Source organism: Argiope bruennichi, chromosome X1, assembly GCF_947563725.1.
Source record: "Argiope bruennichi chromosome X1, qqArgBrue1.1, whole genome shotgun sequence".
Taxonomy (NCBI): domain Eukaryota; kingdom Metazoa; phylum Arthropoda; class Arachnida; order Araneae; family Araneidae; genus Argiope; species Argiope bruennichi.
Window position 1 is genome coordinate 132,664,526 of NC_079162.1, and position 26,511 is coordinate 132,691,036.

The 26,511-nt window shown below is 27.9% G+C and overlaps 1 protein-coding gene across 1 annotated transcript in view; it reads left to right on the forward strand.

Annotated features, from left to right (window-relative positions):
• The first annotated feature begins 7,510 nt into the window (after window positions 1–7,510).
• The window catches only part of LOC129958216 (WD repeat-containing protein 81-like), a 114,975-nt gene continuing 95,974 nt past the window's right edge, over window positions 7,511–26,511 (forward strand). The window contains exons 1-2 of the mRNA XM_056070497.1: window positions 7,511–7,720; window positions 13,108–13,292. Coding sequence (XP_055926472.1) covers window positions 7,634–7,720; window positions 13,108–13,292 — 272 coding nt within the window. The 5' untranslated portion in view covers window positions 7,511–7,633. The remainder of the gene's footprint in view (window positions 7,721–13,107; window positions 13,293–26,511) is intronic.

The following is a 26,511-nucleotide window of genomic DNA, read 5'->3' on the forward strand; positions in this document are numbered from 1 at the left end:
TTGCCAGTTTTATAAGAAAGTTTAAATATCACAAAAAATAATTTGTAACATAAATTATAACAGTATATAAAGAATCACAAAAAAGTAAAGGCCCAACTTATTTATTTAAATCACACAAAAAGTGTGAATATCACTATTCAGTCTGTGGTACTATTACAAATTTTTGAAATGTGATCTTAAAAAACATAATGCATCCATTGTACTGTCATTAAGCCTGAAAAGTAATTTTGTGTAAAAATTACCAGCTGTCTAAAACACTCTTTTGGCATCTACGCTAGTTGGTGGTACTGTTAACAATGCACGATTCACTTTTTCCAAGTATTTACATCTAAATCTATCATCTTCAAATAAATCAATTTCTCTTCGGAGGTTTTGGATATAGCTGATTTCTGTATTGTATTTTGATTCGTTGAATTTTTTTTATTTATCGCTAATTCTAATTTTTGTTCAAGAGACAATTCCTTTTCACTATCGACATTAGTGTCATCATAATCTTCGATAACTGAACCGAATTCTTTTTAATGTGGATAGGTTTGTGGGTAAAAAATATTAAGAAAATTTACAATAAACTTAATCAGATTCGAATTGATTCTTTTCTTTTCTTCTTTTTGATTTTCATTTTTAAAATCATTATAATTATGTAAATACCGTAAGACATTTTCTATTTCGGTATGCCTTTCTTCTGTGCGAAAATTCAATGTAATATATAATGGGGTCAATTCACGGTCACGTGTCAGGTACCAAACAAACCGCTTCTGTTCAATTTTCAACCGTTCTGCGCATGTCGTGATGTCTGCCGATAACGTTGACACTGTTTACATTGTTGTTGATATTGTTTAGTAAATATTAAGCTAGCCGATCAATTATTAAAAACTTCTGATTTTTTTTAAAGATATTATTTTGAATTATTTTCTCCAAATTTTCTTAGTTATATAATTTTATTTCTTATATTAAAATTTTAATTAGTATTCTCAATCGAATTATTGTTTATGCAACATTAACTAACATCGCTTTTTAATACGTTTGGTGCCGCTTTATTCTTTCCTTTCCCATATCCCCCCCCCCGTCCATTTTTTTATCCGAAGGATACATTTTGACAAATGACTATGGCAGTGTTTTTGAAAAATTACATATGTTCTTTTTTACATATTATTTAAATAGTATTGAATGTTGAATTTTATGAATATAGTTCCCCCAGTTAGTTCTTTTTAAAAATAATTATTACTCTTAGATAAGTTAATATTTTAAAGCTTACTAATGAAATTATTGTATTTTTTTTCTTATGTAATACTTACTTTTATAAATATTGAGACTTTGATGTTTTCAGTTTGCTTAGAAGAAAGAACATGAAACTCAAATTAGTATATATTGAACAAATTATGTTTACAATTTCAAATTATGAAATATAAAAGGTATGGATACCTTTTTTTAAATCTATGCAACTTATGAATAAATAATTTCATTTTAATTTGTAGAAATCATTAAAGGAAAACAAACAAAATCACGCTTTCATAATTTTTATTTACACATTACAAATATATATATATATATATATATATATATATATATATATATAGAGAGAGAGAGAGAGAGAGATAAAATATATGTGATAATTATTTGAAAAAATATGATCAAATGTATGTTTCAATGTACTCACTAATACAAAAAAACTAAAAAAAAAACTATTAACTATTTATCAACATTTATTTTTCTAGACACTTAGAAATAATATAAACACAGTATGACAAGAATGTCAATGTAAATGATGAAATCAATTTTATTCAACAGAAACATCCTAGATACTAAAGAACAGTTTTTTTTTATCACTAATAGAAACATAATGTTGAACAGTATACTTTTAAGGCAGAACATTTATGAATTTTTTTTAAATGCTAAAGATACATTGATAAAAATTATATTGAATGAATAAACAAGAATAAGGTTATGATATATATATATATATACAGAGAGAGAGAAGTTAAATAGGATATAAAGAGGAGTTGAAAGAAACACTTTTATGTTTTCACAGAATTTTATAATTCAAAATTAATATGTTAAAGAAATAGAAAAAAAAAAGTGAAACATGCATGTAGCAATGAAGTTGGGAATAAAAATTATATAATAAATGCTGATATGGAAATTGATTTTCAATGAAAAGACCTTTATTTATTAAAACAGAAATCACTGAGGTGCACAGTGTTATAACAGGATATTATGATAACAGTGAATTTCTGTTTGAATACAATAAACTATTGACATTTCATTTTTAACAATAGAAAAGATGTTTGATATAAATTTACTTTGAATCCATCACAAATCTGCAAATGTAATTAGAAAACTAGTAATATTCACTTCCACCTAAGTTTAGCATCATAGCAGTTGTTATTTTTGCAATAGGAGTTTGTTTACTTACATTAATTAAATTTAGATAAGATTTTGTAAAAAAATGCAATGTAATACTCATGTAAACATTTTAAAACCTTCTAAGCATACTCAAAATTATCAGAAATTTCATCAAATGTGAATGAAGTAAATTAGAAATGCATTCATGATTTTGTTTGATTTTTTTTGGTGGCAAATCGCTTACCGATTTCTTTTTCTTCGAAGAGTTTTTCAAACAAATTACTGGTACAGCTATATTTAATAAATGGATACACACTGAAGGAATTCTTCAAAATGATCGGAGTATATCACCGACTTCGAAGGCTTGAAAAAATCTATACGAAAGCTATCAACCCAAGTCAGGATTGTTGAAAGGAAAATAAAAAAAAACATTTTATCATGACAGTCACTCTTGTATTTCGCATTAAAGCATGCATCCATCAGCACACCAGTATTTTCTCTGTTAACACATAATAAGAAGAGAGAAAATGACTCAAAAATTATAACTTCAAATGTAAACAAAAAATCCGCTTCATACTTGGCGGAGAACGTTAATGGCAGATTGATCGACGAGAGCTGCGCGGATGAAACTTAAATGCCATGCGCAAGAGGTACATGACATGTGACTTTTACGTCACATGAATTGACCCCATTCTTCAGATAGTAATGTGTGCTGCAACATGAAATTTATTGTTGCATTAGCTGTTAATAAATTAAAATCTCTCCGACATAATGCCTCTGTAGTCAGTTTTATTGGATGTAGAGCTGATATAGTTCTGGATATTAAGTCCAATTCACTCTCTGAAAAGTTAATTTACAGGTTTAAGTCGATTATTGCTTTTCGGATTGGATTTCTAAATTTCAAAAATCGTTCCATCATTATGAGTAAATTAATGAAGTGTGTAGAATCTATTATTGTCTTAGAATCTATTATTAACATATATTCTGTTTTATTTTCAGTTAGTATATATTTTTGTAATATGGCATTTTTTGTAGGGAAACGTTTAAATATCTTAACAATTTTTCGAACTTTATAAATTATAGGAAGCAATTCTTGATGGGTTAATATTTCATCTTCATGAGCAATACCTTCTTCAACAATTACATTGTCATTATCTTCATTGTCAATATCACTCTCACTCTTACTCTCTTCAATGTCAGAATCCGAAGTTTCTATATCCAAAGTATTTGGATTCTTCTGTTCTTTATTTTTTTGGTATAATACATCTATTACTCCTAATTGAATTCCATGAGCATAACACAATTGCTGATTTGCACCAATCAACTTTCCAACTTTTTTCATAACTGTTGCTCCATTAGTCTTTATGGATACAATATCTTCTTTCAGGGATAATCCAGATTTCGCTAATTTAGATTTAAGTAATTAATTAAGTCATTAATTAGCTAATTAATTTAGCCCGTTAGGGAGACATAAAAACAAAAACGCATACTACTTTGCTATATTGGCGATCCCTGAACAATTTAAACAATTACAAGACAATTTTAAAAATTTCTAGTAAATACCGAAAAACCGGTATTTAAACTTGTGAATACCGGTATTACAAAATTGCACAAATGACTCAAAATACCGGTATTCGGTATCCCGGTATACTGGTATTGCAATCCCTAATAGCTTCTGATATAAAATAAGAGCATGCATTTGTTCATCTAGTAGGACACGTCATTCTGGAGCAATCTGTGTTTCTATCTCTATTCAGCAATCTAGAAAGGAATATAACATATTTTTTTTCTAATTTTAGATCTCAGAGAAATTAAATCTCAACATTCTAATAAAGAAATAGACTCAAATATTGACAATTTTTTGATGGCCATTAAAAGAAACTGAAAACATCTTTTTTCCAAAATCCTTTGTAAAGTTTTAACAATGAAAGAAAGGACCAGCATCTGAATAAAAAAAGAAGCTAAATAATACTTGATTTTCTTTAATTAAATGTAAAATTAATTATTTTGAGTTATTTTGAAGCCAAATGAGAGATATTGGGCTTGCTCCCCATCGGCTTTGTGTTGCCTCCCCGTCTACAAATCTCTGCTACTGCCTCTGTTAGTAAGTACCCATTGTGTTTGACCTCATTACATCAATCCTTTCAAACTATTAAAATAGAGCCCCAGCCCAGTCAGAAACTGTTTAACCAGAGCAAAGGCAGGTTGGGTTAACAACAGTTTTTATAAAATCATGATCGTTTACAATATTCTAAATATAGTGAAAGATTGTTTGCAACAGGCGATAAATCCTGTCACTGTCACGAATGTATTCAAAGAACGAAAAATGTGGCCTTTAACTGCTGACATTTTTCAAGTACCTTGCTTTATGCCGTCCTATATCATTGATAGCCAAAACCTCAAGGAAAAAATAGGAGAGACGATTTTATCTCAAAATGATTACGAATTCGCTTTGAATTGGCAATTGAATATGATCGTTACTGAGGGTATAAATCAGATCACTTTTGAAATGATCACTGAACAAATTCTAAGATCGTCAAACGTCCAAAACAGAAAGTTCGACTTTCCTCCCTTGAAGATTAGACCTCTCCCTAAAGTTTTACCTACCAAACAGTTTTATAGAGACTAATGAAAAAGAAATTCTGCCCTCTGACTGACACTTACAAGAAAGAAGTATTGAAAAAGAAAAAGAATATGAAGACAGTTAATAAGAAGAAAAAATAAAAAGTTAAAAGAAAGGGGAAGGTTAAAGAAAAATCCAGAAAGTAAAGAGGAATATAAAAGATATATTGTTTTTCAACGTAACATAAACTATGTTAAAAAATTAAAACCAAGTGGCATTGCTTCGAATAAGGAAAATTTAAATTATCTTGCTATTTCATATAAGTTTGAGAGTATTTTATTCTAAATCCTGATAGCAATTCTTTTCTAATAATTTGGGCAAAACTTTAATTAAAAATATTAGAAACAATGTGTATATAGATATCTATTGATGAAGTTACCTAGATTATTTTTTAAACAAAAATCACTGAAATGCACAATGATATAACATGATATTTAATTCAAAGAGATTATACTTATTTATGTTAGAATACTTATAATTAGAAGTAGCCATGGGAATAGATCATACAGGAAAGAGTTTCCAGTAAAAAAAAAAATGTAAACCTTTAAACAGACATAAATTCATTTATCACTTCAAAACCAATGGTAATTCACAAAATTTGCTCTTGATCTGAGACTAAAAATTATATTGAAGATAATATTTAATAATTTTTACTACTGAAGTATACAGTGTTACAAAATAAATTACTTCAAAATAATCTAATTTAGAATTTTGGAATTTATAAATATAACTCTGTGTTTCTTTATATATAGCAACTGATTCATTGTTTTTATATAATAACCTTGTAACAGATACCATCCATGAATAAGGATAATACACATGAATATTATCCCCTGCGAGCATATAGCGACTTTAAAAATTTGTTTCCTGTTACATATATGATTCAAAAATATCAAAATGCTACTATCAAAAAATATCATGATGATGGATTATTAAATTAATTTGAAATAAAACCTATCAGGATAATTTTACAGAACTGAGCGAAACTTTCACACATTTTCATAGATCAAACTTTATTTTTAAAAGAAAAAAAAAAAAATCTGCATTTGACAACATACTGATAATGAAATTCTTGAGTTCTCTTGAAAGCAAGAATGTTTAATAAATTGTCTTAAATAAACCATTACAAATATAATTTTCATTTTCCTCAAAGGACTATTCCAATATTTTTCTTATAATAAGTAAAATCGAACAAATTCAGTTTAAATACAGGAAAGCAGAGACACTAGATTCGCTGTTCTTATAAACAAAGTTAAGTTTGCAATCTTGAAATCATCTTAAATTTTCAATCCTGAAATCTTCGCAAATTAGCAAATATGTCCAGAAAACAGTTGATTAGATTTTGATCATTCGAATTCGACCAATCAAAAAATGGAGCAAAACAAGAGAAATTTTGCAACCGGTTTCCCGTGACAACTAATGATTATCTCAGCTGGAGCTGATGTTTAACTACGGTTGATAAATTGACTCTCAGTAGAAATCGATAACCTTCGGTATCATTAGAAACATAGACTGATGGTAAATTCCAAAGCTTCATCAATGTATCCAAATGAACTGCTTGAGCTGATATCAAATTATTACTAAGCGATAGAGATGCATAATCCACGATTTTTTGAATAACAAATAATATTGCTATTGTTATTTTTAAATATACGTTCCAAATATCTGTTATTTCAATCATATTATTAATTAAAAATTATTACTTAATATTAAATATAAAATTTATTAATTGTAATTAATACTTAATTTACTAATTTAATTAACGTGTGATTGAATTAATTTATCTCTTTCAGCTTACTTCTTAAATTTTATTTTTTTTCTCAAATCTATTTATTTAATTTATTTATTAGAGTGAACCATTTTCTGGAAAAGATGAGTTAAAAATATGTCATTTCTTTAAAATGTTTACTTTAGTCCTATATTCTACCAATAGATGGCGCCAGCAGTAAACAGAGTACATGTAATCAAAGTCAATCATGTCACGAGCAATTAAAAATGATCTGTATGGAATATCGCATCATCAAATACGAATATCGGTCACTCCCGTAAAGTGGAGCGGTGAACTTCGCACTTTCCGGTGAAATCACCGCTCCGATAAATTTCAGTGATATGCAATTCAATGATACGATACGATAATTCCAATAACCGTTCCGTTCACTTTTCAATCCAATCACAGATTTCTTTCAAGAGCTTCCATTGGACAGATCGTATCGATTGTTACTTTCCAGTAAAGTCACCGCTCCGGCAAATTTCAGTGATATTGTATCGATTGTTACTTTCTATCATGATCCAAAATCTGTAATCGAAATATCACGAGTAAGATCGCATCAAGGATTTGAATCACACCCCTCTTTGAAAAATATTGATTACTTGTATTTGTGACTTTTTGATATTGGTTACATAATAACCGCTCTGAAAATATTCGTCATCCCTATTAAGCGAATTCCTTCCCTCATTGCAATATACAGTTTGAACGTTCTAGTGCGACATTGATTAGGAAAGACACTTAGCTTTGAAAACATGGCAATGCTCTGAAATCAAAACATTGATTTGTTTGGATGCGCAGCGCGCTATAAATTCACATTCGAATTTTATTTACCATGGAATTGTATTTGATTTGAAAGGAATTTTGTTCTGTGAAGTATTTTTAATCATGAATATCGAACAATGAATTTTGGGTCCGTCATTCAAGATAACCTAGGAATTCCCTTAAATTATATTAAAATATATTCTGAAGATAAAGCGTTATGCTTGGTTAGTTTTGTTTCCACCCCCTTTTCCTTTTTTAATTATATGTAAACCATCTTAAAGAAATTTTTACGTCAGATATTGTATTAAAATTTTGTGCACTTAACCTTTATGGTTGCTAAGCATAAAAATGTCTTCTCTCTTCAATTATAAAAGATTTAGAAATATTGTTATCCTATGTTTTCATATTTCACAAAGAAAATAAAATTCTGTAATTTGTTATTTTAGTATGAATTAGCATTAGATATTTGAAATTGTTTTTCACTGTTCATCATTGAAAGCATGTAATATGTTTTTCATTCTCTCTCTCTCTGTATATCTATCTGTTTCTCCCTTTATATATATATATGAGTAGTACTTTGATATTTATTAAATTCAATTAAAAAGTTAGTTGTTTGCATGTTTTTATATTTTACGGTTAGAAAATATTTAAAGAATCATAGTCAAGATATGTAAGGATTTTTATAAAATTTTTAATACATATACTTAGGATTATTTTGATAGAAAATTATTAAATTTTTGTAGAATTAAAAAAAATATTTGGGGATTGAGTTATTGCTGCTTATGTTTATATTCATTAAAGATTAATATTGTGTTTTTTTAATATAATTTGCGTCCCTCTTATTTGAAGCAGAATGGCTGTTTTGTAAATTTTATTTTTTATAAGATATGAAAAACATTATGTAAATTTAGTTTTTCTGTCTTTTAAAAAATATGCTTTGTACCTAAAAAAAGTCTTCTACAAGCTTTTCTTTCTAATTTGTCATTATTTTACTTCTAAATGGCATGTGGATAGATTTTTGTATTTTCAATTAATGCTTGTGTAACATTACTGATAATTATTTTCTGATTCATTTGTGCAAGATTAGATACATTTCTTTAAAATTCCTTTAAAAAATTTTAATTTATTCAATTTTAAATTATATTATCTATAATTTAAGATGTAGCAGCAGTTATTGCTGTTAAATTTGAATTTTATGTAAATGCTTGAATACATAACAAACTTTTTTTTTCTTCTTTTAAATGTATATAGTTGGTAAACTGATTTATTGTCTTACATTATTTCTGTAACGGTAGATTTTCATCATGTTTAAACTTTTATTATTAAAAGAAATAACATCAGTTTTCAGTTATGTTTTATTTTAATTTTCTTAATATTTTAAGAAATTATTTTGCTAAAATATGTTGTAGAATAATATGTTATTTACTTGGTAGTTTATTTAGCTGTAATGGAAAGGCATATATTTGTAGTATTTTTATTGTATAATGGAATTTAATTTGCATATTATATAGTGGGCAATTCAAAGTTGATAGGACCACAAAAATTTGTCTAATCTAAAAATTCAGTTGAAGAAAGACTGAATCTTAACATGAAGACAGAAATTGAAAAGGATGTTTTTAAAACTAAATTTTTCTATGAAGATTTATTTTTTATTTATCAGTTATAAGAAATAAACAATACGTAGTTTTAATTAATAAAGTAATAATAGCTATGATTTAAAACTTTTAATAACTTTAGAAGTAACAATTTAAATAATTCAATGAATATCTTAAATAAAGTTAAACAATAATGCTTCTAAATAAATAGTATGACTCGCATCTAACATATTCAAGTTTACTTTAAATTGAGAAATATTTTATTTCATATTTAATTGAATACATTATAGAGCATTAATATCTTTGAATGAATTAAGAGCTTTATGTAAGTTATATACCAGATCTCCCTATCCCCTTTTTTCAATGAGCTACGAATGATTTATTGGATGTTTATGACTCGTTCGGAAATGTCAGGTATGGATGAGTCCCAATGCTAAACAGACATGGTTACATGAAAGTCTGTCAGTGAAGCTGAGAATTCCAAATTGTAGTAAATCCAAGTGTAAAAATAAACTATACCGAATAGTTTGTTAATAAACATTTTATATTGTATGTTTCATATTGTGTTTTATGATGTCCAACAGCTCTAGATATCATATCCTTTCTGATTTAATATGTTCAGAAAGAATATGAAATCTGGAATTATAAGCCAAATTAAAATTTGAGAAAATGACTAACCATAATGAGAAAAAAATTAAAGTTGAGAGAAACAATAAAGAGGCAAGTCCTATTATCATGTGTTGTCCTGGATCATAAAAATCTCCAATTATGTCCCTGCTCCAAGGAACAAAAACACTGTTTTAAAAACTTTCACATTATCACCTTCTTTTGAATTCTTTTTTTAGAGAGAGGGGAAAAAAACAAAATTGAAATCATTTTGACATTAGAAAATTTTATTGAAACTTGATGAATAAATATCTCAAATCAAGTTCTTATTAACCATGAATTATTTCTTAATTTTGGATTTATGATGGAACTTCTGAAATAAAAATATCTTCAAGAATCTTCTTGCTCAAAAAGGATTCATGGTTAGAATATATATATATATATAAAACCTGGTTGATGAAATGTACTGTATAAGCTGTCCTAGATTAGATCAAAAGTGAACAAATGATGCAGATGCTTAATATGAAAAGTATTTTATATGAAATTGCAAATGCTGATCATTTGTATTTATAAGAGTAATAAAAAGCTGTAACCACGAATTATTAAAACTGCAAAATGATGATTTCATGCTGACTATAATCCTAAGCAAGATTTTTGTATTTTGATTCATGGAAGCTGTGATCTTCATATTAACTTTAATATGTGTTAAATTAATGTGATATTTAATTAAAAAAATCCCACTTGTAATTAATTTTTGTTAATTAAAGTTGATATATTTTTTATATTAATTGATGAATGTGAAAATGCATACCCTTGGGTCAAGTTTCATGACAAAAAGAAATAATTAAAATGAGCTAATTTAAATCATTTTATTTTAAGGTATTATTAAATTATTTTTGTCACCTTTGAAAAGTTTTAATTTCAATATATTGTAAAAATTTTAGTAATACTGCATTTATCTTTATACTCATATTTGATTATATATATCACTGAGATATACAAAATGAATAAATCTACCAGAAGTGGTGATAGAAATTTAAGATTATGAAACTAAATGAAAAAAATTGGGGTATTTTAGTTCATTTGGGGTATTTGTAACAGGAATAAGATGGATCAGTTTTTACTGATTAATACCAGGTTAGCTTTTTTTTTTTTTTTTTGCCTTATGAGCTGCGAATAATTGCCTTTCTAATAAATATCAATCAACTTAATTATAATTGAAATTAATTCAATGAAAGGTAACTAAATTTGGGAAGTTAAATTGATGAGGAAAAAGAAAAGCTGTATAAATTTAGAAGTTTGGTTTTTGTAAAATATTTTTTCATATACTTACTCGTGTGAAAAATTTTACTGACATCATTTGTTTTGTAAAATATATTCTAATTATATTTTGTTAAATTACTTATTGATGTATCATAGAGAAGGAAAAATTTCAAAAAGTAAGAATTTTGATGGGAAATTATAAAAATACTAACTAAATGAATGAACTAATTTTAAAAGTATTCATTGATAAAATAGGTTTTGATAGTTTAAATAATTTTTTTAAATTCTATGCACATTTTCAAAAAAAAAAAAAAAAAAAAAGTGGCACATTACAATATAATGAAAATTCTTTTGAATGATTGTACGATCATGCTTCTTTTCTTGGAAGAAAGTGAATTATATTGATGGTTCTATAAGAAATATTCTATATCTAAACTTTTTATGTTATATAAACATCATCTAGGTCTATATGTCTAAACATTGTCTCCCAAAAATGTAAGAAGGAATTCATTTACTTTGATATGCAGATTCTTTTCGTGTAATATTACTAATTACTCTTCCTTAGGCGAGAAAATATCTATAAATATGCTGTATGGCATATATCCATTTGATATAGTGCGTGATATTAAATTGATTCAACTTTACCTCGTTGCAGCTCTACTAAATAACATCACTGTTAATAGTTCTCCATTAAAATATTTTATTACAGCCTTATATTTACATTTTTAAAGCATCTTTTGTTCTGTTAATATAACAGGTTTGTTAATTGAATACCTGTTATATTGACATATTGTATTTGATATATTGACCAACGGACACTAGGAAAATATTTAATCTTAATGTCATGTGAAATAGTTTCAGCTTCACAGAACCTTTCTGAATTTAAAACAGCTATGCAAAGTAAAAGTGAAAAAGGAATTCAAGCTGATTGTGCATTTAAAATGATATATATGAAGGAAACTTTAAAAAATAACTTTTTTTTTATTATTGTGTTGAAAATGAAAACTAGCTATTTTTTTATCAAAAATCTGGTGATCAAAACAAAAAATTATAAAAGTGTCAGTTTAGGATTTTTGTTTATGAGATTAACTTACTTAACAGTAACTTAACAGCCTTCTCGTATTGTTTTTGGCATCTCATGTTTTTATGATTTTTGTTTTTACCCCCAGATATTTTTTTTTTTGTTATACATTCTGTTAAAAAATATATTGTTAAAAATTTTTTATTTATTATTTTCTGGTTTTTAATCTTTATTTCTTATGCTAGCCATTATGGCTTAAAAGGATGTAAAACAGTTAAGTTTTATCCAAGAATAGAACACGGGCATGTTGGTCTGTAGTGGCATATGTAAACCATTATACTAAAGTGATCATTTCCCTTTATGCTTCCATTCCTATTCTAAATGATAAAAAATTGCCGAAAATTACCTTCTATTAATATTCTACTCCAATATTACATATTCTAATTGATATTTCTTATATTCTTAGTCTAAGAATAAATTTTTCTTATGTTTCATTTAATTTTTATATTTTCATCATATTCTAAAATTTTTTCATATCATATTCTTTTATTTTCTTTGTTCAAACTGTGCCTGAGATTCAAAATTATGAGATCCACCAATAAATAGTTGTACAATTGCTTTGAAACAGGACATTAATATAACTAAACTAAACCAGATCATTGAAACTTGAGGAGAATATATAATTCCAGCAAAGTGCAAATATATTATTATAATTTTCCATTTTAATTTTCATCATATATCGTTTTATCTTGTAGTTTATAATTTAGCTTCCGAAAGTTAATAAAAATCTGTTTTTAATTCTATTTTTGATTCCTTATGTTTTATCTGTTACTGTTTGACCTTGAACATCAATGGCACTGCTTACTTTAAACTCGTAGTCCATGATTTTTACTTAAAAAAGTTATGTAATTGTAAATAGATATTTCTACTGGAATTTTAAGATGTTTTAATTTTGAATTTCTGTAAAGAAATTTTTTTATTTGAGAAAAGAGGAACTGAGAATTTGACACTATAATTTCTAACTAATGCTGTTCATTGCTTTCGTTTTGAAAAAAGTATGTTCTGTATTTTTTTAGCAAATATTGTGTAACATCTGGAATATTTATTTGTATTATTTTAATTACAGATTCATATTAATTGGCTAAAGTTCATTATTAATGGTTTGAAGATCCCTCCTGAACTTCTTGAGGAAGATGTGGCAGATGAAAATTTAGTAAACTTTTTTTCGTCCTCTAATGATATTCAGCTTAATTCTGAATGGCAATTACTAAGCATATTCCTTTGGAAGAAAAGAGATGGGAAAGTATTCAGGTGTGTTTCAAATTCCTTTTGTGTAATATTTGAAGAAATTTTTGAAAATTATCTGTAGTCATTGTATAACTGTATTATTTTTATTCTTTTTATGTTAAACTTTTTTACAGCATTTCTGATTACGGTTTTATAATGGATTTTCTAACTGAATTATTTGCACCTGAGTATTCTGTTGTTAAGAAAGTAAATAGATCACTATTACCTATCTATTTTGTACTTAAATTAGTATTATTATTCATAATATTAAATTTACTTCAATCGTAAATATCCCTTTAAAGTAAATCTTAGAATTTCAATCATAATGATGATTATAATTTAAATAGCATGAAGTCTATTTCTATGCTTTCCACTTAAATAAATATTACTTTCTCTCTTCTTTCTTTTCTGCAGTATCCATCTTCATAATGTGTTGAAAGATTCTTCAGAATTTTTGAATGACATGTTAAATTGAATATTTAGTAGGTTTTTTTTTTATATCTGAACATTTTTGGTCATAAAAGGCATATATATTTTATAAAATAATATACACACGCTGCACAAACTATAAATATTGATTATTTATGTTATTTCTTATATTCCCAAGAAACTTCTTTATATTCATTCATTCAGTGTTTCATTTATATTGATTGAAAGGCTGAGCTTCATAATTTTATTTATCTGTGTTTCTTAGTTGAAATTTCAATCTGTAAAATATAAGCTGTGGAATATTTGTTGTTTAGATAGGGGGAAAAAACTTGTGTATTGAAATAGTTATGAAAAGTGTTGCTAATGTGATAGTGAAATAACTACACAAAAGAAACAATCAGTAGAGATCATCTTTGTTTTAACTATCTGACATCTAATCAACAATACAAATTAATATTATGAAGAAAAATAATAAAAAGTAAATAAAGTATTGAAGAATATCTTTTCAAGTGGCTTACAGTGTATAAGAAGCGGTAAACCCATAATTTAAAATTATTATAAACTATCCACATGGCATTGCCTGTGACTTCATAAATGTAAGTGAAATCTGTTATTTTAAGGCTATAAAATTCAGTATTATAAAAAGGAATTAATTTGGAAGCCATTGAATAATCAACATAAATTAGTACAGAATAGCTTAGTGTTGGATGAACATATTTTATTGACATACCAGTGAAGTACAAAACATTTATCATTTACAACAGTTAAATATGCAATTGCAGTAGGAAATTTATTTGTACTATTTAATATTCTCTCTCAAACAAAATTGTTTCAAACCTTAGTCCTAATTCTGTTTCAATCTCTGGAACTGCATACATGCCAAAAGGTTTAGGCAAGATGTCAGTAATTTGATTCTTCCTTTCCACATGTTCAGTATTGAACTTAACTTCATGAAATTTCTTTCTAATGAAGTGAAACTTCACACCAATATGTTTTGATTCCTTATGGTATTCTGTTTTTTCACTAGTTTTAAAGCACTAATGTTATCAACATATAACACAGGTATATCATCTTCCTTTATCATTTTCACTGAGTAATCTGCTGAGCTAAATACATTCTTTTGTACCTCCACTTGTGGCAACATATTCGATAGTAGAGAAGACAACACTCTTGTTTTTGCTTCTCTAAGATATAGCACTGAAAGTAAACTTACTAATTACACCAGTTCTTAAACGCCAGGTTTTGCAGTCACTTGCATGGATGCCATTACTGTAAATTTTCAGCTGTATTGTTGAATGATTATTTGGATATAGTAATCCACAGTCTGAAGTATTTTTCAAATATTTGGAAATTCGTTTTACAGAATTCCATTTTGAGACTTTTGGACACTTTAATGTTTCAGACTCAATGCCTACCGAGTAAGCGATATTAGATTGAGTTGCTATGACTAAATACATTAGGCTTCCAATTGTTTCTCGATACTGCGTTTTCACAGGAATTAGATAATTCACATGATACATTTACAGCGTTTGATTCTTTCGCATGAAACCATTGTGAATTCTTTCCAAGAAAGTCGTTAGGTGAGCCAACTTTTGCTTAAAATTCATCACTGAGTTATGAGCAAACTCTGATATTTCTATGTTGCTTCCATCAACAAAGACCGTCATCCACATAAATTACTACTAGGAACTTACTTGTCTTGTTTATTTGCATAAACAAACATGGATCATAAACTGAAGATTTTATATCTTGATTTTGTATGAAATCCACAAACAATTTGTTCCAGCAACATGGAGCTTGTTAAATCACACAGACTTTCTTTGAGCTTGCTCACTCTGCTAGATTCATCAATATAGCCCTCTGGCAATTTCATAAAAACTTTCTAGTGTAGTTTTTGATGTAAGAATGCAGTTTTCATATCAATTGCAAAAAGATTTCACTTGCTGCCATGCTTTTCTGACTGTCAAATCTAGCTACAAAACTCAACATCTCATTATAATCAATACCTTATTTCTGAAGATATCCTTTTGCTACTAATCTCAATTTTTCTTTTGATTCACAGGATCCAATGTTTTCTTAGGACTTTCTTGCCTTGAAGCAATTCAACCAGATTCCAGGTTTTGTTTACTTTTCTTTTGAGGAATTGATTTTCTTATGCATTACTTGTTTCCATTTATTGGCATTATTTGATTACAATTCTGTGGCATAAGAATCTGAAATGGAATATTCTGCCATTAATATGTAATCTTATGAATGTAAAAGCTTTTAATTTCTCTTCTAGCACAACTTTGCAGTAAGTCACTTTTACTCTGCTCACATATTCCTCAGAATTTTCTTTTTGAACTGCTAAATCTAAAGATTCCTTATTATCTACAGACAAGAAAATTTGAACAATTTTGTCTATTATATCAGTCACATTCGGGACCATAGTTTCTAACATTGGCTCTTCTTTAAAGACACTATCCCGACCAAAAACAACATTATTATTGTCCCATATTCTATAGCTGTCCTTGCTACCACAATATTCAACCAGATGACCTCCAACATTTTGGGTCCCATTTTCTACTCTTTTGCTTTGGAATGTGGATATGTCCCCTGGTGCCAAAAATTCGTAAATGGTCAGTGCATGCTTTTTCTTTGTTGAGCCATACTTTCTATGGGTTCTTATCTGGTACTGAGGTTTTAGCAATTCTATTTAACACATAAACCACAATATTAATTTTTTTCAGCCCATGCATTGATTGGAAGTTCCTAAGTTTGAATAAGATATCGAATATATGTTACTAATGTACGATTTTCCCTTTCAGCAGCACCATTTTGCTGCAGTTTGTATGGTATTAAGATTAGTGAAATTCTTTTAAATGTAAGGAGAGTTTCAACTTCAGAATTATTAAATTATGTCCCTTCATCATTTCATTGTGTTCCAACTGTTTCAGACTCACTGTTAAATATTTTAAAGCAATTCCAGCCTCTGACTTTCTATTGATAAAAAATATCCTCCAAAACTTCGTAAAGTCATTTTTAAAACGTACAACGTTCGTGCACCACCAAGCGATACATTTTGCTTGGGGCCACAGACATTTACATTTATCAGTTCACCAGCCTCTGTTTCTTCTGCTTTTGAAAGTCTCTCAATGTTTCTTTCCAAGCATGCAACTTTCACAGAGATCATTAAATCTTCAGACATCAACATCATGTTGTTTCATAGCATGGCGTTTATTTTAATGATAGTCTCTCGCGCAGTAGCTGTATAGTATCTTCTACTGCTATTAAAACATCAAGTGAGTTAGCGTGCATTACATCTTTTAAATTTAAAGCATAGAATCCACATGAAGTTATTTCTTCTTCTAAGTAAACATGATTATTTTTAGATAAACGAGAACTGTTTCTATGTCCTTTGAAATCATAACCCAAGGTGCGTAACGTCATTAAAAGTCGTTAAAAACTGCTTATTTTTTTTATAGTCCTTATATGAGGGCCTTAAAGGGCTTAATTTTTATCCACATGCTTATTTCTTTTCTTTCTGATCTTTGAATAAAAACTTTCCGGAATAAAAACTTTCCACACTAAATCTGCTGGATTTTATGATGTATTTTCTTTGATGTGCGGATCTTTCGATGTTAAACAGATCTCAACGAATCCATAGGTCAGTGGCAAAGGTTTAATCAATTTAGAGAAATACTGTTAGCATAGGGAAAATATATGCTTTTCAGAGGGTTTTTTCTCTTTCACCCCCTTTATATAAGGGAGAATATATCCCTTTCATTTATTGACTTCTTTCACCTCTTTTTGCTTGTTTAGATAGGGGGGAAATCTTAGAGATAATTAATAAAAAACGTGTTTTAGTTTTTAAAACAACTTCAGTTCATTGTTGCTTTTTTACGCACGATTACTTGTTTGTAAGGCATTTATTATATTTCAAAATCATTTAGAGATTCGCCATTAGCGAAATATTTAAGTATTTTTAATTCAAGTATTTTGTTGAACAAAAATGTAGATTTTTTTAACGATATGCTGCCGGAAAATATTTGTTTCATTTATTGTGGACTTTTAAAAGTGAATTCACTGAATGATTCAGGGCTTCCAAAAATAAATATAAAGCAAAATATTTATGATGCTGCGAAGTTCCTTATGCTATCAATTGCAATGTCATTAAATAATTGGAGATATTTCAATGGAACGCTTTTAATAAGATTTTTAAAGCTACTCTTGCATTAAAAACATTTAAAATAACTTGATTTCATTGTTGGTGAAAAATATTCAATAATTCTTGGTAGTATTTTATATATATTATTTATATAAAATTAAATACTTCCTTAGTTAAGTACCCTAACTTATTTCATCAAACTCATAGCTTTATAATAAAAAATGCTTCATTAAGGTTGGTTCTTATTTTTTCTCTGAATATAATTAAAAATGACTTAAAAAGCACTTATATTTAAAGATAAAGTTAGTCTATGTACCATGTAGCCTTTATCAATAGCTTTACTGACAGAGAATAAATTTCTTCTGACTTTGGGAACAAACCACATATCACTCAGATGATTTCCTCTCTTGCCAAACACAAGCATTTTAAAATTGACATCATATTCAAGAGTGTTGAAAGCTCATAATATGATGTTAGTTCAGTGAATTTGTTTAAATTGCATTTGCCTGAATTGTCATTACACTGAAAGCATCAAAATGGAAAGTTTTGTTGTATGAACAAAAGAAACAAAATTGAATATATTTTTTATCGTTTAAAAGAAATATTAGTTTTAACATTGAAAATTATAGTTTATCGATAGAGGCAGAGCTGATTAGATTAAATTTACTAAGATTTATCTTATTTTTATTCTTTTTGCGTTTTATTCGTGCATTTTGTTATCAATATGTACTATTCTTATAAACACTGCTTACTGCTTATAAATAGACATGAAATGCTGCACCACTTTATTTTACAAGCACATGAAAAACTAGTGCATTTTATTCGTAAATAAATGTTAATAAGTTATCATCTATGGTTTATCAGCAACATAGAGTTCTATACAAATGCTTTTGGATTGCAAAATAATTCATTATGACAAGATACAATACAGGATATAGGCTTATTACAGAAGTGGAATGCAAATCGCAGAACATCATTCTAAGTATTTACTCATTTATTCTATATTTCTTTTATTGTTGCACTTTTTTTAGCTTTTATTCATCCTATATTTTACAGATTGATATGATTAGAAATTTGAAATCAAATATAATTATAGAAATAATTATTTTATTTATATAATTGTGAATGCTTTAAAGAAACATCCAATTAAATAATCAAAAATTTATTTTAGAATGTGTAGTTTTTGTATAATATGTCTAATTTTTAAATTCGTTTTTAAAAGTTTAAAATTCTTTTCAAAAGCAGATATAAATAACATTTTACCGTGATTAAACAGAATTATTTGACAGATCGCAATTATTCATGTAATTGAGATCAAATAAAAATATCTTTTATAAAGTAAATATAATATAATCTATGGTTAATTTATAAAAATGTCTCTTATGATCTCTTGAACTCTTTGTAAGTATCAATTTTTTTTTAAATAGTATTAACTTGAAAACTAATTTCATTTGAGATTTTTTTTGTTATAAATTATTTTTGCTTATCAAGAGAAATTCTTTGAAAATTTATTTTCGAGCAAGTTTATTCAGTACGGCAATTAAATAAATTGAAATGTATTGTTTTAAAATTTTATTTGATTTGCATCAACCCTTCATCTAAATTTTATACAAAAGCTACTTTATTTTATTTTTACAAAAATAGTTGTAAACTGAAATATCAATCATTATCATCAGTCACTAAAATATTTGAAATTCTTCATTTCACATGCATAGTATACAAATGCAAGATAAATTTTGCACTCAAAATACTAATATTAAATGTGTTATCTAATAATGTTTTAATGCCAAAATTTTTTTTGGATTTCTTTTATGTTTATTTAGAATATTATAATAATTACAATTGCAGCAGATTAATTTTTTAAGATTTTCGACTTTTGTATGAAATATTGAGCATTCAACAAGCATCGTTAAATTAAAAAACAAATGTGCCTTTTCTTGTCACAGACTATGGAATTCGTTATGCATTATTTATAAAGTGACATAATTTGGTCAGTATGCTTATAGAATTAAATAGTTACATTTCTGTATAGTATTTATTAAATAAAATTCCTATTTTTCAGTAATTTCTTATATTCATATTTTTCAGTAAGCAACATTATATCACACAATAACAGAGATTATGCTTCACCTTTAAAAGCAAAGACTATTGATAAAATATTAAGGTTATAAAAAGCATTCTTTTATTGATTTCATTATTTATTTATTTGATGTTGGCATAATTTATATATATATATATATATATATATATATATATATATATATATATATATATATATATATATATATATATATAAATTTACATTACAATAATGTGGAAAAAATTTGATTCATGGAAGTTCTGCATTTGAATGCCAAATGAAATGCTGCCGACATTTTGAAGTTTGTTGAATAAGCATTTTGAATTTTGCATGTCCCCATCGAAGGCGGCGGCAGAGATTTACTGACAGGGGAGCAAAACAAATCCAATAGGAGGCAAACATAATTTCTCTAATTTAGCTTCAAAATAATTCATAATTATTTTTCCATTTAATAAAAAATCAATTAAGCATTAATTAGCTCAATAAATAAATTTCTTCACATTCTTAAGTTTCCTCTTTATTCAGATTCGGACTTTTATTTATCTCGGATTATTAAATATTTGGTTTAAAATTTGTATTAAAAAAAAATCTCAGTTTTTTTTTTTTTTTGTTACTAACTGTCTAAAGATTGTCAGTATTGAGTTTGTTTAATGAGACTCTTGAGATTTAACTACGCTGATATTTAATTCTAGAAAAATATGGTTATATTTCATTTTAAGTTTTAGTATGAAAAGCAGATTGTAGCAATAAATTAACTACATTTGTTGTAGTCTGATCATGGAACTGTTTATTATTATTATTTTCACATTCACTTCTAAGACCAGAGATTTTTGATTTTGTTGTTCTAATTCGGGATACTACACATGTGTCTTTTGAGTAATCAGTATCGAAGTATTCTTGACAAAGAAGGCATTCAACTTTGTATTGATTGAGTCTGGATAATATGTCGTGCTAAATCAAAGAATGTATGCTCTTATGATGATAGCTATGTATAATGACTGTAGAAATTAATTTCAAATAGCTTTACGAAAGAAACTTTTCAGAATTCCAGAATGATTAATAAAAAATTACTCTTTATTTTCGCAAAAAAAAAAAAAAAAAAAAAAAAAAAAAAAAATCAGCGAACAGGAAACAAGTTTTTAAATATATTTCGAGTCCGAGACGAATAAGCTCGCTTGCGGGAACAAAAATTTTCTATTGTTCTGCAGCGAACAATATAATTTGTGGAAAAGATACTTTTTTTTTTTTTTTTAAGAATGCTGGTGAAAATGTTTTGTAAATATATGCACTAACTTATTCTTTTATATAAGGCTTAGTAAAATATAAAAAATGCACCTATGAAAAATGAACTACTGAAACGTTAGGTTCCGCAAATATTTATTTATATATGTACATTTTGACTTATAAACCAATACATTTTATTCCAAAACATTTAAATCTTAAATTCCTCTCCCTTCAATTTTAGGCACTTGTTCGTACCATTAAATACTTTTTTTCCTATGAGCAAATGCTAACTAATATTCCTCCCCAAAACAATTTTTTTTTCAATTGCATGCATTGGTTTTTATTATCATGTTATTGTATGAATATTTAATATCATTTTAATTGTAGTTTTATTAAAACATATTTATCCAAAGTCTACCCTCCCCCCCAGGGGGTGCACCTCAAAAAGAGGATGAGATACTTCCGGTATGGTGGTTGCATCTCGCCACACTGGAGGATACAGAAATAGGTGGGAGATCTGGCTCCTCCCTTCGATGACGGCACGTACTTCCTTCGGGAAGGGTTGTACCGTGTCCGGTGATGGCCGTTTAGGACTCAGCCACAGTTCCCGCTAGTGTTGCTGTTGCCGCGGTTCGGTTATTCAGTTTTCTTTATCCGTGTGCCTTCGGGCGGATCGGAGAGTCAGTTATATGACTTTATCCAAAATCTAATCCCCCCGGGGGGCACCTCGAAAAGAGGATGAGATTCCGGTAAGGTGGTTGGATCTCGCCACCCTGGTAGGTACAGAAATAGGTGGGAGATCTGGCTCTTCCTGTCGATGACGGGATGCACTTCCTTAGGGAAGGGTTGTACCGAGGCCAGTGATGGCCCTTAGAGCTCAACCACAGTTCCCGCCAGTGATGCTTTTGCTGCGGTCCGGTCATTCAGTTTTTTATTTGTGTGCCTTCGAGGCGGGTCGGAGAGTCAGTGATATGACTTGCTCAAAGTTTATTAAAAATTTAGAAATACTTGAAATTATATAATTTTTGCCGTAAAAAGTGATTGAAAGAAAAATTCAAGAAAACAAAAAATTACTTTCCCCGACTGCATAGTTATAATACTGATTGTAGAATCTGAAAAATTTAAGTACTAATTTTTTTTTGTTGATAAGTTTAGTGTATACTTAGATAAGTTGTTTTAGTGTAGCTAAAAAGCTACCATGTCACTTAATTTTATCTTTTATCGTCAATTGCATTCGATAATATTTTATTATAGAAATCATTGTAACCTAATAAATCAGACTGCGAAAAACAGATTTTATTTTTAATAAACTTAATTTACAACTACACAATATATTTACCCCAGTGATTTATAGTGAATTCACATAATTTGGTTACAGTAAAACAATTCATCTTAGCATGCACATTACGAAAGTGTCAACACTAGTTGTCTGCATTTTATGAAGTTTACTGCATTTATTAATCAGATTTTAATCTGAGAATAACCATAATGAAATAAGTAAATAATTAGAAATTAATTGCCGAAGAAGTAATAATTAAATTAATAAAATGTCAGTTCTTTTCCGAAGTATTTAAGGAATTCTGAATCAGGAGGAACAACCCTATCGTCCTATTCACGTATAAAATTCTTCAGTTTTCACCGATAGGTGATCGAAATAGTGGATGAAAATAAATACTCAATTTTTCCTAAATCATAATGATATCTTAGCCAAAAGATAATCGGCAAAATTGCGACATCTTATTCAATTATTTTGCCAATTTAGTCGATTATTTGCCAATTTTTGCTCCATGTCTCGTCGCATGCGTATTCAAGTCGGGAAGTCTATGTAAAAGTCAGGTTGCTAACATAAATTGATTTAAATTGCGACGCAAAAGTTTAGACAGTGAACAAATTTATTAAGATTTTAAAATGTATTTAATCAGTTTGCCCAACATGGCTTCAGTATAATATGTTGCATGTATACTATTATGATAATAAAAATTAATTTGAGTGTATTGCAAGTTGTTAAGAAATTAAAGACAAATTTAACATTGTCACAAAGGTTTAGATAAAAATGAAATTAAAATAGCTTGTAAAAACCCGATTGCGCATCTTTCTATTTAACTAAATATGAATAATGAGGAAATGATAAATATGAATTTTTATCGAAGAAACTAAATTTTGCATGGTTTGGGGCTTGATTTCGTACCGTATATCCTCGATAGATCTCTTGAGTTCATTTACAGAAACATTTTGTATACTATTAATGTAGATTTTATGGAACAATGCCCTAAAGATTCTCTGTTGAGTTAAGATCTGAGCTACAGGCTGGGCAGCTGATAACTTTTATATTCTGAGAATTAAACCAGATTTTTGTGTTGCTTAGAGTGTTACTCAAAGTATTGTCTTGCTGAAATTCCCAGTGAGGATCTAGAAGCCCAGCGAATGGCAGCAGTTATATTTTAGCAGCACATTTATATTTACATTTATGTTGCACATTTATATTATATTTAGCAGCACAAATATTTTAGCAGAATATTGTGATTTTTGGCGACTATAGGTAAAGTGCAGAAACACTTATTCATTGTATCAAAAGGTTGTCCAAACTATCAGTAATCCATCATCTTGTTTGCTACGAAAAAAAGCACCGACGCTCCTTGCGCAAATCATCATAGATTTGGGCTATCCAGATTTCACTTTTTTTCATCGCTAAATATCACTGTTCGACTTAAAAGGCATATGCTTTCGAGTCCACGTCATTCTTTGTGTCTTATGTGTCATTTTTTGCGGATTTTTTATTTTGCAACGGACCATTTTTCCTGCTTCCAGAATTCGTCTATCCAAAGTATGAATTTCATGAATAATCATTTGTTGGATGCTTGTCATTATTTGGAGTTGACGATCATTGCGTTTTTTTTTTTTTTTTTTTTTTTTTGCATAACCTTCCAGAACTGCGTTTTGCTCTATATATGCATTCAATAGTTAAAATCAGTGAACAGATTTCCTTGATTGATTAAAACTAGCCGAAATTTCCGAAACGAACTTACCTTCAACGACCAGATCTTCGTAACGTCCTTCGTTTGAATTTCTTTCGCTCGTGACGTCTCGACATTCGTTATCGTGTGCAGAATTTCGTGCTGTAGAAGGAGTCGGTGTGTGACGTCATCTCTTTTAAATCTGCATATGCTTACAAAATTCGCAAAACTCATACTCGAGTCTAAATTTTTGAAAAAAACATACTACATTTTTGGATAAAAACAGGGACTTGTATTATAATGAATAAAACAACTGTGTTTAGATTATAGCATTTTAAGAGATTTTGAATATGTTTAACTATATACTATTTGTTTAATTTATACTGTCACAATTCTAAAGCCAAATCACGTCAACGTCTGAACTTTCTTATCGCAGTGTAAAAAATCCTCTTTACGTTAATAAGATTCTATATAAATTACTATTTATAAATATATTACAATATTTCGTTGCTTAAAGTAATACTTCTGAAAAATTGATTGTTCTTGACTTTAAGAGGAAATAAGATTTGGGGAAATAATCATAAACGTGTATCTAAAAAGTTATTCTTTCGTTAAAATATTTCTGTCTATTGTTCTTTGATATGCTCGTATTCGAAATACATAAAATATTAATGCAATTTTTTCATGTATTCAAAATTTGAGTTTTATATCTGGCTTTTGGAGAATGCTGGAACTGTTAGAAAATGGGTAGTTTACGAATTACGTTGTATTAATTTAGTGTAAGTTAACTTTTGGTACTGGTAATTAGAATTTTAAGCTAATACAAAGTAAAACAATCTTTTTAATAAATATTGTTTTTTTTTCTACTTGGGAGGTGTGTTTTATGTATTTTTCCCATATACAGTGGTTGTAAATTTAAGTGTGGCAAGCGTATAATTACAGCCGATTCAACGTAAGTACATAATGTATGTAAACAAACTATCAATGCTTCAGCTAACTTGAAACATTTATAGCTTATCGAGGAAGTCATATTTTATAGAAAGTGTTTTCAGAAATGTGGAAATCATAGAATACCTGAAATAGTACCATTTATGTTTTTTGTTCGGATGAACAATCAACATAAATCACTTTAAGAATCATACCACTTTAATCATATCAATTATATCACTTTAATCACTAAGAATCATATCAATTATTTTTGGTAGCATCCAAAGATTGATATATTTGCGCTATGAGGTGGAAATTTCGCTCTACCCGAATTTTAACCTGTGTTATTATGATTTGATTCCATAATAATAATAATAATAATAAAAAAAAAAAAAAACTTCATCGCATTCGTAACCAAGTAGTTCCAGAGATTCTTACAGCGATACACTTCTTCATTCGAACTTACTACAAAACTGCTACTCCTCAAGCGCTAAAAGTAAGTTGTACAGCATGCTGGTAATTGCATCGAAGAACTATAAAAATTTCATGCTATATATATATATATATATATACTAGCCGCCTTTGGCGACCAGCCGGTTCGCCAATCTGAATGTTCGTTTAAATTTTAATAATTAAATATTTTACGCAATTCCAACTTTCATAGATTCTTCATCAAAATATATTAAAACTTCAAATTTTGATAGTCATATAATTCACTCATAATATTATAAAGGCCTTCAATCATAACGTAATATGTATCTCACTAATTTTCTGTTACCTCTCGTAGAATTTATGCTTTAAATTAAAGTGGAAAGAATTAATCTGCTATTAATATAATAATATTTTTTACTGAAACAAAGCATTTTTTATAATATGATTACTGATAACAGAGTCACTGAGCGTTTAAACTTTATGAGCACTAAAGAATATCTTTCTTAATTTATGTAATATCTCAAGAATTTGTCAACAAAATTTTCTCAGATTCATCATGAACAGATCGATTAATTAGCAATGTTTAATTTTAAATGCATCAAACACTAAGAAAATAAAATGAATCGTTTAAAATAATCGGACGAAAACAGGTTTAAAAAAACTATTTAAAAAACGCTGTACTTAAAACTATAAGCATATACAAAAAATGTTTATAACTAACATAAATACAATTTAACTACAAAAGCATGCAACTAACCTAAAAATAATTTAAATCATTGAAAACAGGTTAAAAAAAACTACTTAAAAAACGATGTACTTAAAACTATAAACATATACAAAAAATATATAACTAACATAAATACAATTTAATTACAAAAGCATGCAACTAACCTAAAAATAATTTAAATCATCCGTTGATAATGGTTGTCATGTCAACAATCAGAACACAATGCGCATGCGTGAATTCTCAACGCCATTTACGTTAACGCAAATGCGTGAATTTTTCTACGCCAGTTGGGGTAACGCTATGTAGATTAGAAATTTTTAATT